General features: G+C 33.9%; 1 protein-coding gene and 1 non-coding gene across 2 annotated transcripts in view; both read left to right on the top strand.

Annotated features, from left to right (window-relative positions):
- Cgrrf1 (cell growth regulator with ring finger domain 1) overlaps nt 1-12,316 on the top strand; it is a 30,524-nt gene extending 18,208 nt beyond the window's left edge. Inside the window, exons 3-6 of the mRNA XM_076850475.1 lie at nt 1,161-1,338; nt 1,483-1,630; nt 11,008-11,115; nt 11,343-12,316. Coding sequence (XP_076706590.1) covers nt 1,161-1,338; nt 1,483-1,630; nt 11,008-11,115; nt 11,343-11,663 — 755 coding nt within the window. The 3' untranslated portion in view covers nt 11,664-12,316. The remainder of the gene's footprint in view (nt 1-1,160; nt 1,339-1,482; nt 1,631-11,007; nt 11,116-11,342) is intronic.
- On the top strand, nt 7,390-7,553 carry LOC143396061 (U1 spliceosomal RNA). The gene has a single exon (XR_013090951.1). It is a non-coding gene; the product is annotated as a U1 spliceosomal RNA (small nuclear RNA).
- Nucleotides 12,317-14,917: the final 2,601 nt, after the last annotated feature.

Below are 14,917 nucleotides of genomic sequence, written 5' to 3'. Positions count from 1 at the left end.
AGAAAGCAAGCTGTTTGGCCAGGAACAATGACCAAAACTATGCCCTTTTGGTCTAGTCAAGTACACCACTGCCCATGAGCACTAAATGTTATAGCTTGTACTGCCCACAATATTGGCTGTCGATACCTTCACACTTGATAATGCTACAACTGCACCATACTGAGAAGAAGAGTGAAAAACTCAATATTTGGAAATATTAGAGAAAATAATCATATTGGTGGTACATAATAAGTCCTGGGGAGTGCAGAATAGTAAGTAAAACTAGCCAGGCACAGGATGCATGCCTAGAATCCCAACTACTCAGAAGGCTAAAGTAGGAGAATCACAAGTTTAGGCCCGCCTTGTCAAGTTAGCAAGACACCATTTTAAAGAAAAGGTGCAGGGGAGAGGGAAGACTGCAGGTCTTCTCAGTGACTGCTCAGTGGTAAAGTGCCCCTAGGTCTGATCCCCAAAACAGAAAACAAAACAAAACAAAAAATAAAACCTCTAAAATGTAATTCATATATCTATTTAGTTTCTATATATCTACTTATCAGGTCTTCTCAATTTATAATATCATTTCTTTCACTGAAAGAAAACAAATAAACAAGGATATTGCTATTAAATCCTCCCTATTTTTGAATCCCTATTCTTTCCTCAGGCTATTTTGCATATTACATGGGACATTAACTGTGTGACAAGACTGTATATTAATGTTGTGAATGTATATATTAATATTAGTAAAGCTCAATTTCTTTTTAATATTTTTCTTACTCCAGTGATCATCTTCTGGACCCCATGGGTTGTGTGTATCCACTTTTGGAGACATCTCCTCTCTCCTGTATGTTTCTTGTCATTAGGATTATATGCACTATTAGAGTGCTTTGAAAAATCTTGGAATTGTCAAAAAAGAAAATTAATCTGATAATTTATAAGCTTAAATGTATAAATAGTAAGGAAGAATTTTCATTAATGTTAAAAAACTATATAGATGTTGAGATTTTTATATTTTGTTTTGGAGGCCGGACCTTCATTTCTAGGTACATACCCAAAACAAGTTCCTTTAACCAACATCAGGCCTGTCTAGCATCCCAAAAGAAGCCTGAGTTTCTCACCCTGTATAATTGTGTCAGATGTCACATTAGGTAATTTCTCTTCTGTTTCTGCTTTATTTTCTGCAGCTGGTATAACCTTAAAAACAGACTGCCTTGAAGATAGCCGCCTTACATGCTACTGGGGGTGCAGTGTCCAAAAATTATATGAAGCTCTGCAGAAGCACGTTTATTGCTTCAGAATAAGCACTCCCCAAGCATTAGAAGATGCTCTGTATAGTGAATATCTCTACCAAGAACAGTATTTGTATCCTTTTATCTGATAACCCATTAGCGCATGAAAATTAGACTTTTTATGGATACAATAAAATGTGGCTACATTGTTGATCGTTTTTGATATATTTTTAATCTTTTGGCTATAGTGGCAATTTGCCTTTACATTTTCAAAAAGTATTAAAAAGGACAGCAAAGAAGAAATATATTGCCAGTTACCAAGAGATAATAAAATTGAAGACTTTGGTTCAGTGCCCAGATCTCGTTATCCATTGGTAGCGCTGTTGACCTTAGCTCATGAGGATGACCGAGAAATTTATGATATTGTAAGTAATTTCAAAATTCTGAAAGCATTACCTCTAAGTGATTTGGATGATGGTTCTTAATTATTTGGTAAAATAAAAAAATGTTTATTTTAATTTCTGCGGATATGTATTTGGCCTGGACTCATTTTCTTAAAAAATGAAAACATGGATGTATACCTGTACAATTTTTATACATATAATAGCACCCTCAGAGTATGATATTTTTCCCTTTTAGTCACAAGAATATGATTGTATTTAGGAAATAAATTATTATTAAGTTAATCTCATCACTCTATATTCTGTTATGTTTACCATATCAAAAAGTCTGTTGGGATGCATGTCCATTCTTAACATTTTTAATACTGAACAAATAAGCATTGTAATGATCTAAAACGCTCATTTTTTTTTTTTTTTCTCTTTTGGGTACTCAGGAGTCTTTAACCACTGAACCATATCTCCAGCTCTTTTTATTTTTTATTTTGAGACAGGGTCTGACTAAGTTGCTTAGAGAGTCACTAAATTGCTGAGGCTGACCTTGAATTTGTGATCCTTCTCCCTCAGCCTCCTGAGCCACTGGGATTACAGGAGTGCACCACCATGCCCAGCTTGAAGTGCTTAATTTTTAGAGAGTCTCCACTCTTTCTTTGATAGTTGCAGTCACCTCACCTTATTTTCATTAGAGTCCCTGTACCTTATACATCTGATTCCTATATTTTTAGTAACTACAGTAACTTGTTTTCTCATTAGTGTTAAATTATTTCTTCAGTCTGGTAGTTTATCTCTATTTAGGAATATAAAACATCTTAAAGATCAAAAGGAGCTGAGCCTTGGCAATCCTTTAAGTATGATAGAAAACTACACAGTTTGAACATCCCTAATCTCAAAATCCAAAATGAATCAAATCTGAAAATTTTTGAGCAGGGACATGTTGCCACAAGTGTAAAATTTTATACCTGACTTCATATAACTGGTCAAAAGCATGTGTATTAAAAATAGTGTATAAAATTATCTTCAGGCTAAATGTATAAGGTATATTTAAGACATAAATGAATTCCTTAGTTAGACTTTGGTCACATCCCTGGGATATCTCATTGTGTATTTACAAACATTCCCAAATCTGAAAAAACCCCAAAATTCAAAATTCTTCTTGTCACAACATTTGGGATAAGGGATCCTCAACCTATACATGAAATAAATTTTGGTGAAATTGGATCATGGTGATATTGCCCTTACAGTTTACTACTTTTCTGAATTGTTTGATGTTTATTAATAAAGATGTAGTAACATTTAAAAGAATTTTTTTAAGTTGTTGATGGACCTTTATTTTATTCATTTATTTATATGTGGTGCTAAGAATTGAACCCAGTGCCTCACACATGTTAGGCAAGCACTGTACCACTGAGCCATATCCCAGCCCCTATAGTAATATTTTTGATGACACTTTTGTAGTATAAAAATACTTTCACAAAAATTACTTTTCTTTCTAATAACTTGTGTATTAGGCAGGGCAGATATCCTTATACAGACTTAACAGAGTCACGAAAAATTCCAGTCGATACCCTTTATACTCCCTATCCCACAGCCACCCCCACTTGCTGGAAACTGAACCTAGGGACCTATATATATGCTAGGCAAGCACTCTATCACTGAGCTACATCCCTATTCCCTATCTTAAAAAAAAAAAAAAAAAAAAAAAAGGAATAGCTTCCTGAAATAAAAATGCATTGAACTTTGGAAACTACAGACTGTTATTGGAACATTTGGCTCTGATCATTTGCTGTTAAGTCTCTATTTTTTTTTTTTTTTTAATATTGTCAAACTGAAGCTCTATTGAGGCGAAGTCAGCCTCCCTCATTTAAGTCATGGAGTAGGGAGGGAGGAAATGAGATTTAGGTCAAACAGTCAAAGTTGCAGGTATGTAGGATGAACTAATCTAGAGATCTGATGTATACTATGGTAATAATATATTTAGGGATTTTTGCTAAAATATTAAGTATTTTGACACAGGAAAAGGAGGGGTACCTGAAATGATGAATATGTTAATTTGCCTGACTATAGTCGCCATTTTATTATGTATATACATATCAAAACATGTTATATACCTTAAATATGTAAATTTAAAAAAATCATATCCACAGTAGTGTATTTCCAGAACCTAGTACAGTGCCTAGATTCTCAATGAAGGTTCAGTAAGTGGGGTAGTGGGGGTACTTCATACCAGGTAGAGTTAGTGAACCTTCCAGACCCTGATGGCAAAACACCTTAGTTGCCTATGTATAAGTAGTATATGTGAGAGATCTGGTTTTCTTTCTATGTCCTTGCTTTTTTCAATTGCAGATAAATTAAGACCTGTTAAATTTGTGCTACATATTTCCAGTCTCTTCCTTCTTTACTACCTACCCGGCAAGGTAACCCTTATCTCACCATTGTGTTACTCACCTTTTCTGAGTTCCTTGGGTTTGGGTTCCATAATTTTTCCATTTATTCAAAACAAAAGGACCTGATCTTAGTCATTTTGCTTCCCAACTTCCCCTGGGTTTCCTTTCCCCTGACTGACTGCTCTTTTTTTATTTCAGGTGCTCAGGTTTTCTTTCTTTGTTTTGTAACTTACTTTCTCCATCTGAGCAGGGAAAGATTTTGTGTGTGTGGCAAAATGTATATAACAGAAAATTTACTATTTTAATCATTTTAAGTATACAATTTAATGGCATATAAACAGAGAAGAGTTTATTATCAGGTTCCCTGATCCAAATGGAATGAAGAATTTGGCCTCCCTGTAGTTGTGGAGGCTTCTCTCCACAAGGTAGCCAGGATGCCTGGCTCCTGGGGGTGAACAGACATTTTATCTGTTGTGCATGTCTCCCTGTCTGGGTCATTTGTGTGTCTTTTAATGTCTGTGAGCTCTGTCCCCTTTTTCCACCTATTTTTTCCTTCTCCTTATCTCAGTTTGAGGCTAGTATTAGCATTAAACCATACTTGTTTGTATAGTTCATGTTAATATTCTTTGTTCTTAATTTTAAAAGCAAGGGAATTATTTCATATTTGTTTTTCATGTGGGATTTTTTTAGGGCCATGGAGTCTAAATAAAAGCCAAAAAAAAAACCCCAAAAAACAAAAAACCACACACACAATTCTCCCTTTCCCATTATAATAGGAAAGAATTGCTTTTATATGGTATAGTTAGGAACCAGCTTTTTGTTTTAAGCAATTAAACGAAAACAAGAATTATTCCTGTAAGATTTTGAAAATGTTAAATTTTACTGAATTACATTAGGGTTTATTTCTGTAATATTCAAATAACATGATGTGGCAGAAAAAAATTAGAAAACCTAGATAAGCTAGGAGGAAAGTGTAACCAACTGTGTTCTGTCACCCAAAGATAACAACTGTGAATATATGCTCTATCTCCCCAGATTTTCATATATCTACTTTTCTAAAGAAAAGGATCAAGTCGAACATTCTATTTTGTAACTTGTTTTATTTCAAAAAGTTACAAAAATAAAAAGTAAAAGAATACCCATATACTTTTCTCCAGATCATCTATAGTTAACTTTTCTTTCATCCAGATCATTAAGTTGATCTTATATGTGTAAATTTCATGTAATCATATGATATATTATCATATATTTTTTAAATGATTTGAGTGCAAGTTGCATGCATGATGACTTTTTATCCTTAAATATTTCTGTATGTATTTCTTGACATTAGGATGTTCTGGTCTTTGTTTGTTTGTTTGGTTGGTTTTTGTTTGTTTGTTTCGGTAATGAGGATCGAACCCAGAGAGTTACACTGAGCCACATCCCCAGCCCTTTTTTATTTTTTTTTTAAATTTTGAGACAGGGTCTCACTAAGTTGCTTAGGTAGGGCCTTGTTAAATTGTTGAGACTTCTTTTTTAATTTAATTAAAAAAAATTTCTAATTATTTGTACATGACAGAATATATTTATGCACTTTGATATATCATACATAAATGGAGCATAATTTTTCATTCTGATTGTCCATGTTTTAGAATCATACTGGTCAAGCAGTCTTATATGTACATAAGGTAATAAAGTTTACTTCATTCTACTATTGTCACAAGACTGGCTTTTGAACTCACAATCTTTCTGCTTCAGCTCCCCCAGTTGCTGGGATTACAGGTGTGTGCCACCACATATGGCTTAAGAATGTTCTCTTATATAACCATAGTACAGTTACCAACTTTATAAATTTGACGTTTACATAATATTTTATCCAACCTATTACTTGTATTCCAATTTCTCAGTTGATCTAATAGTCCAACTTCTAGTCTAAATCCAGAGTTTTTTCTTTATTTATATTTTTAGCCTCCTTTCACCTGGAACATTTCTACAGCCTTGCTTTTTTTTTTTTTTTTTTTTTAGCATTTTTGAAGAATTCAGTGCATTTTGAGGAATAGTTGCATGCACACACCCTTTTTATAAGCAGAGCATTCTCATGTTTTTCTAACATTTCCTCATGGTCAGATCAGAGCACTGGCAGCTAATGAACTGCCTAAGTGATGAATCTTCTTTTTCCGGCCATAGCCTCTAGAAGAATGCAGTGTGTTTTCTCTCATTGGTGATGTTAGTTTTGATCTCTCAAAAGGTATTATCTAATTTCTCCATTGTTCTGGGTTTGTTCTCCCTTGATCTATGAAGAGGCAGTTTAGCTCTCATGAGGGTATTTTTGTGTGCAGAAAGTTTCAAATTGATATTTATGTGGTGATAATCACTGGAGAGTCCTAGTCTTCTGCTGGAGACACTTTAAGGCCATGTAAATATTCTGCTTTTTATCAAAATTTTCCACTGGAATTGCATATCCATTGATGATTCTTGCCAGATTTTATCTTTACTATGATGAATGCAAAATGATTATTCTCTAGCCCCATCCCTCCTTCCAGTCAATTCTTAGTAAGCTAATGAAGTCATAGTCTTCCCTTTTCTTCCATTTGTTTATCTGTTTGTTATCTTTTTGACCTTCATACCCTCCCCATGGTTTATAATTCATTACTAGATTTAATTATTTTGGTGTTCAAACTTCCTGGTATCCCACCTCCTGTCAAGACTGAGCATTTCAAGTCAGAAAAATCTGAGAGATATAATCAGGTATTCTCTTCTAAATCCCTTTAATTTCATCCCCACATACCACAGTCCTTGTAGATAACCAAATTCATTGTTTTTTTTAACCTTCACTATGTTTCTTTTCCCTTCTTTCTTTCACAAAAGGTAACACACTATACCATACATGCTCTTTTGTATTTGACTTTTTTCACTTCATTGTATCTCAGTAGTCATTCCACATCAGTTTCCAGAGATATTTCTCACTTTTTTTTTTTAAACAGGTGCATAGCATTCCACTGGGTACAGACCCATAATTCCAAAAGACACAATGTTGACAGCCATAATCCTGAGTATTAAAATTCCAAAAGATAAAAATACCAAAATTTTTGTTTTGGAAAAAATAATCTTTAAAATCCTTTAAAAGACATTTATTTACATTTTAAAAGGGAATTTATTTGAGAAACATAAAAAAAAACACAACATAATACTTCATTGGCCACTTTATAAAATAAAATAAAATAGCAATACGGTCAAGCATATTTTTGCAAGCTTAAACACTAATGCTAATGCTCAGGATAACAGGTATGAGCAGACAAAGCATATTCATGAAGAAATAGGTCAAAAAGCAAAATGCCTGACACATCACTGTGAATGGTAATTGTGTGCACCCAGCTCTATGACTGAAGTCATCTGAAATACCATAATCAAAAGCCATAATGGATACTTACCTTGCAGGGGAGTTACCGTGATCACGAAGGTGGTTTTCCCAGGGTGAGGCATATCCATTACACTGCGATGTGCTGACCCCTGTGATTTTCCCAAATGTGGGAAACTAGACTGCATAATTTGTGGTAGCAGGGGACTGCATTCTTACTCTTCCCCTCTTAAAAGAAAAAAGGGGGGAAAAAGCCATAATGGGTTACCATTACATTTGCAGCTCTCCAAAGTTCTGAGATCTCAAGAATTTTATCTTTCACAAATGTAGATATTCAAAAAGGACATCGCTTCATTCATTGAAGTTTCGGTGTTTTTAATGTACTTGCACTTATAATATTTATAAAGTCAACATTGTGATAATATACTTTTATAGAGTCATATTTTCAAAAAATATATAAATTAGAACTCTCTAAAAGTCTCACATAATTTATGCCTATAATATTGGAAATGATGCTAACCTGAAATACACAGCATAGCTAATTGTAAAAAGTAAAAAAAAAATTAACGTGAGGAAATACTACAGGGATAGATTATGGGTAATTATATAAAGGTAGTCCATAAGAGCAGTCTGACTTTCATGATCTTTATATTTTAAATTATACATTGTGATGAATAGCTGTATTTTTTCCTTTTGGGCAAAGCTGTCCTTAGAGAATATGTTCACATTTTCTATATGATGCTTCTCTTTTTGAAATTCTTCTACAATTTCATATATGCCAGGAGTACTCCCTATTTAATTTTCCAATCATTGGTTTGTTTGATGTGCTTTTACATCATATGGGTAATGCCCAGATCATTCCACATGCACTTGTTCAGATCACATATTTGGTAATCAAATAGCAACACTTGCTTAAATGTCTTCTTATCCTTCTGTGCACATACTTATTTTCAAACCAGTCAGTCAAACACCTCTAGGCACATGTGACTTTAATTCATTAAGAGCCCCTGGAATCTCATTATCTGGAAGGAATGCCAATGTAGATAAATGATGGCACTTTTAATCTGAAGTTTCAATTGTTTATATATGGTGTGGCAAATATCTCATCTGAATTTTCTCCCAAGTGCATTGGTCTTAGAAAAAACAAGCCTTATTGATAACACTTTGAAATTCCCTCTTTGATCAAACTTAATTCCAAAACTGTCTTGACCATTTAGAGATTTCATTGAACTCCGTTTTCTTCTCCAAAGTCTATGAAATCTTCAAATAAGAGTTTAAAAGTACTTCATTTTTTCTAGTCATTAATACATACATGGATAAGTTCTAGAACCTCCAGACCCTACAGGGGCATGAATGGCATATGTTTGATTAAACAAACAAAAACCTAATGGGAATAGCTTTGAAATTGTCATCTATTAACCAAAGTGAAGCACAAACTAGTTTTTCTGTGATAGATTTAGTGGTAAATGTAAGTGGTTAGGGATTTGACTATTTTCCATGAAGTCAAAGACCTAACCAGGAATAGTTCAACAACAGAGGAACCTCTGTGTCAGCAAACATCTTTGGTTCAGAAGGTCACTAAGCCTTTCCAATTCTTTTTTCTTTCCTGAAGGGATGCATGGGGCTATGTATGAAGGGGCAGAAATAGTACACAATTAAATAACTTGGCAACTGTTCTATGGATAAATCAAAAACACACCGAAGCCCTTCCCTGGAGTTTGATTTTCCTACTCTTTTATATAGTCTTTTAGTTCTATAGCTGCTTTATTTAGTTTTTGTTTGGGGGATTTATCCAGTAGTGAGAGAAGTATGTTAAAATTACCCAGTATTATTGTGTTGTGGTCTATTTGTTTCTTGTAATTGAGAAGGGTTTGTTTGATGTACATAGATGCTCCATTGTTTGGGGCATAAATATTTACAATTTTTTTTCTTTTCTTTATTTTTTATTTTTGTTTTATCTTGACATATCATACATTTGAATCAGATGGGATATAATTTCTCATTTTTCTGAGTGTACAGGTTGCAGAATTATATTGGTCATGCAGTCATGAATATTTACAATTATTATGTCTTGTTGATGTACAATTCCCTTAAGCAATATGAAATGTCCTTCTTTGTCCTTTTCTGATTAACTTTGGCTTAAAGTCCACTTTATCTGATATGAGGATAGAAACCCCTGCTTGTTTACAAGATCCATGTGAATGATATTTATATAGCTTTTTTTAAAAAATGGGAATTGTGATTTTTAGGATTTTAACATTTCGGGTTTTAATCTTTTGGGCTTCTGATTTGGAGGACTTTGATGTTTGGGAATTTCAGCATTTGAAATTATGGCATTCATGATCTTATCCTTTGGGAACCACACTTCATTGTGTGTATGGTGTGTATGTTATCTTAGTTATTGAGCCAGTCTCCTATGCTTGGATACTTAGGTAGTTTCTAGTATTCTGCCATAACAATCTTGTACTGGATAACCTGTGCATTTGTAATTTAATATCACTGGGGTTGTGTAGGTGGAGTATGAATGAAGGTTGATACATATTGCCAGGTTCCCTTAATTGGGATTATACCTTTGGATATTATACCTTTAGAATTTTTTTAACATTTTTACATCTTCACCAGTGATATATGGGAGTGACTATTTCTCAAAAGTCACTTCTGAATTTTTGTCAATTTGATGAGTGAGAAACAGAAAAGTTTTGATTCTAATTAAATGTCTTTTGATGTGGTTAAGGGCCATGTTTATATCTTTTTATGAATTATTTGTATTTTTTGTTCACTTTTCTATAGAATTTTGATCATTTTTTTCTTCAGTTTTTAAAGATTCTTCATAAATTAGGGATATTAACCAATTGTGATTTACATTCTGAATATTTTATTCTAGTTTGTCATATCTTTGACTTTGTAGTGCCTTTTTATCATGTATTTTAAAATTTTTACCTAGTCAAATATATCAAACTTACCTGTCTCTGGGTTTTTTTTTGTTTGTTTTTTCGTTTGGTACCGGGATTAACTCAGGGGCATCCCCAGCCCTTTTTTATATTTTATTCAGAGACAGGATCTCACTGAGTTGCTTAGTGCCTCGCTTTTGATGAGACTGGCTTTGAACTCTCGATCCTGTTGCCTCAGTCTCACTGGGATTACAGGCATGTGCCAATGTGCCAGGCTTGGAGTTTATTCTTATATTTTGCATAAGGAATGCATCTAATTTTATATTTTTCAAAATAGGTATCCATTTGACCCAATACTGTTTATTAAAAAGGTTTTTTGCCTGGTGATTTGAGATGACACTTTCATCATATTCTTGCACATAATTAGGTCTGTCTCTGCACTGCTTATTCTGTTTCACCTATCTGACTCTTCATGTGCCAGTATCACACTGTTTTAATTTTAGAGGACCTTGTGCCATACCAGGCAAGAACTCCATATGAGAATTTTAGAGTCAATACCTTAGGTCTATAAAAAAAGCTCACTGGAATTTTTATGGGGATCACATTCATAAATTTGAGTATAATTAAGATACTTGTAGCAAAAATGTATAACTAGCAATGGTTCTTCAGTGACTATAATTTATAGAGATTAGATTTTTTAAAGTATATAGACTCTAAGAAACATTTTTTTCACATAATTCTAAAATAATATTATAAGATTAAATATTGACTAGTGTTTAATTTTTATTTTAGATTTCCATGGTATCAGTAATTCATATTCCTGATAAGACTTATAAACTTTCCTGCAGAATATTGTATCAATATTTACTTCTGGCCCAAGGTCAATTTCATGATCTGAAGGTAAGTTGTACCCTGTTGTCTTATCTCTCCCATTTTTGTTTATAGAGCTTCAAAGAATAGCTGTTTACAAAGAGATAATTATATTTTTCAGTTAGTTATTATAGAAGGTAACTGTTCTTTACTAATGGATTTGCTAACTTATAAGTTTTGAGTAGCTGTATGACCCCTAGATTTAAAGAGTAATTGTCATTTATAGTTATTTTTACACTTGTTCCTTTGATTTTCAGCAACTTTTCATGTCTGCAAATAATAATTCAACTCCTTCCAGCAATCCCTCTGCTGAAGAAAAAAATGCAGATCGAAGTTTGTTGGAAAAGGCTGGACTGTCTGAAAGTGAAGTGGAGCTGTCTGAAGAGAACAGCAAGGACTGTGTGGTTTGCCAGAATGGAAGTGTGAACTGGGTGCTCTTGCCCTGCAGGCACACGTGCCTGTGTGATGGCTGTGTCAAGTATTTTCAGCAGTGCCCAATGTGCAGGCAGTTTGTGCAGGAATCTTTTGCACTTTGCAGTCAGAAAGATCAAGATAAAGACAAACTGAAAACTCTTTGAAGATGTTGTTACAACTGTAAAAGTACACTTTCTACCTAAGATGCAGAAATTTGTGTTCTTAGAATTAATCATAACATGGAATCTACAGTATTGACCATAAAAGAAAATTCTATTTTAACTTCTTATTTATACAGTACATGGATGATGAAAATTAATTATTCCTTCCTATTCAGTATGATGAACGTTGGAATATGATGTCTATGATAACACATAAAAATTCATTTAACTCTTGAGAAGAATATAAACATTTGGCCTTTTATCTACTAGAATATTTCATATATTGTTGATTAGAAAAATCATCCTGGAAAGCAGCCTGTCCAAAATTTTAGATGGTAAAAGTATCAGGATTGCTAACTGTTTTCCCTTTGACGTAATCTGAAGTGATATTAGGAAAAATTAGGAGTTAGAAAGGGCTTCTCATTTTAAATCCTTCCTTGAAATATGCTTTTATAAATGTCCATCTATTTGGTTTCTAATTTCTCTTATCATCATAGTTACCAAATATAAGTCTTAATTTTTTAATATAGGTTCTTAAACCATAAATGAAAAATATAGTCATTGAGTGTTCTCAGTGTATCATAGATTTAAATGATACTCATCTAAAGGAGAAAGATATATAAAACCTGGGTAATAAAGCTTCTGGGATAATTAAATTTATTAGCTCATTTGTCAAATGTGATTAGAATAGTAGAATATGCTATACCAGGAAAGCTTTGTGAGACTCTCAATGCCTTACCTTAGATTCCCTCCTGCATGGCAAATCTATCCCAAACTGGAGAGGTTTTAGAGCTAGAAAAATAAGTAAAAGAACAAATAACTGTTTTTTTTCCCCCAGAATATTTTTATTCCAATAAACCCAGTATCCCTTTGAATAATAAATTATTTTGTTTATCCCTGTTTTATCCTTAAGAGAGTCAAGGAACTGATAAGCCAAAAAGCCCCTTCCCCAGTTCTCCTCAAAATGGCTAAGAAAAACAAGGGAAATCAGAGATTCCTAAGTCCTTAATGAAAATTACTTTCAACTCACCAAGGCAAGTAGACCATGGCAAGTGAACTATAACATTCAGGGAAATTTTCAAGTCTTTTTTGTCCTATTTATATTAAAAATAATGCCTTACCTTTTATATCAGTGTTTTTAAATATAATTTCATTCCAATCAGATATTGATAACACTCTCAAGAAGATCTTGTTCTCTGTTTTATAAGCCAAATCAAACTTTCATCTGCATTCAATAGCTATGTAATAAATACTTTTTAGGGTCTGGGGTACAAAGGATCAGGCAAGGCTCTTGACCTTAAAATATTTGTGCCTAAAAAAGAGTATTGATGGATAGAAACACATCCATCCCCACCCTTGGAAATTCCTAAGGCTCTTTGCAACTCTGCCAGTGGAAGCAGCCAGCCCAAACTGTAGTCTCTATTGCACTTGGCCCACAAGTTAACAATGAATCCTGAAAACTCACTTTGGAAATTGGGGGTTACTCAGATCATTTTCTGTCCTGGCTTGTACCTAAACTGTCCTAGATACATAGTTGCTTTCTCAAGGGTTACCCTGAATCTTACTCCATTTTTTTATATTAAAATATACATGATATAAAATTTACCATTTTAACCATTTTTAAGGGTAAAACTCAGTGACATTAAGTACAGTCACACTATTGTGCAACCATCACCACAATGTATTTATAAAACTTTATCATACCAACTGAAACTTGGAACTTGTTAAACCGTAACCCCCCTTCTGCCTCCCCCCTAGCATGTGCTAAACACCATACTCCTTTCCATGAATTTTTTTCTAGAGCCTCATGTAAGTAGAATTATATAATATTTGTCCTTTCCTGACTGGCTTATTTTACTTAGCATAACATTTCCAGGGTTTATCCATGTTGTACCTTGCATCAGAATTTCACTCCTTTTAAGGAGCCTTTTAATATAACTCTCATATTTTATTCTACATTTTGATATCCATTTATCCATTAGTTTTCTTAACTCTTAAAGGTGATTTTCCTTCTGCTCCTCTTGCAGCTCAAGTTATTGTTTTTCCTGCCCTTTGTTGCACTTAATATGAAGAATTGGATAGGCATCAAGTAAAAACAAGGATAGATGGCCCCCCAACTTGCAATGGTTCCACTTAATGATTTTGAATTTGACAGTGCTGCAAAAGTGATGAACATTTAGTAGATTGTACTTGAAGATTTAGAATTTTTCTTCTCCTAGGCCAATGATTTACAAAATGATACTCTCCTATAATACTGGGCATCTGCAAGAAGCCACAGCTTCCAGTCAGCCACACCATCTGAAGGTAAACAACTGACAGTCTGCTGTGTGCTGTGTTGCTAAATTAAGATGCTCAGTAAGGTAGATGTATGCAATGCATTTTTTTATTTACAATATTTTCAACTCACTTATGTTTATCAGGATATAACCCTTTCATAAGGAGTATCTGTACACTGACTTCTAGAGGTTTACGTCTGAATTTGCCAGTAGCAGTGAATAGTGACATTGTGTGAGACAATCTGGAAAAGCATTTTATTTGAATGGATTATTAGAAATATAAAATGTTTAGTTTACATAGGCTGGTTGCTACAGAAATCTTAACCAGGGCTATATTTCAGCAGACTTGACAAGTGACTGGCCACTTCCTCCCTCAGCGACTCTTTCTTTCTTCCCAACTTGGTGCCTGCTGAGAATTCTTAATGTCTAAACCAGATCCAAGGAAGGAACTTAAAAACTGTTACCTGAGGACTTGACACAAGTCATTGAATTATCTCCAATGGGGTTCTCCTACTTTTTAAGCCTTACCATTAGTTATGGAATGAAGGGTTTTTCTTGGCTCATGGGAATTTGAGGAATCAACATAAGATTTGGGAAAAGTAGGTGGAAGTGACGTCAGCCTCCTGTACTCATAGTAACTCAGTCCTGCCTCAGCTGATCCCTATCCCTCTGGATAATTCCCCAGCTCCATTTCCTAGATCTTGAACACTGACCACCCTTTGCCACAACTGTATCTCTATCTTTCCATGTATGTATCCACACCTGCTATAGTATATTCTTCTAAATCTTTTCTTCCTTGTCACCATGACTTCTATTTCCCAGGTCCTAAGTATTCTAAAGATGCATTAACTTGCTCCTGGGTTCCCTGTTCAGTTATTTCAAATGGTTTTCAGCTTTTCTTGACTTCTCCACCCCACCTGCCTTACTAACCCACAAACTTGGTTTAACTGTGTTATATTAAAACAAAACTCAAGTGACTGT

This window comes from Callospermophilus lateralis, chromosome 3, assembly GCF_048772815.1.
Source record: "Callospermophilus lateralis isolate mCalLat2 chromosome 3, mCalLat2.hap1, whole genome shotgun sequence".
Lineage (NCBI taxonomy): Eukaryota > Metazoa > Chordata > Mammalia > Rodentia > Sciuridae > Callospermophilus > Callospermophilus lateralis.
The sequence above is the reverse complement of the archived record's forward strand: the minus strand, read 5'-3'. Positions and strand labels throughout refer to the sequence as shown.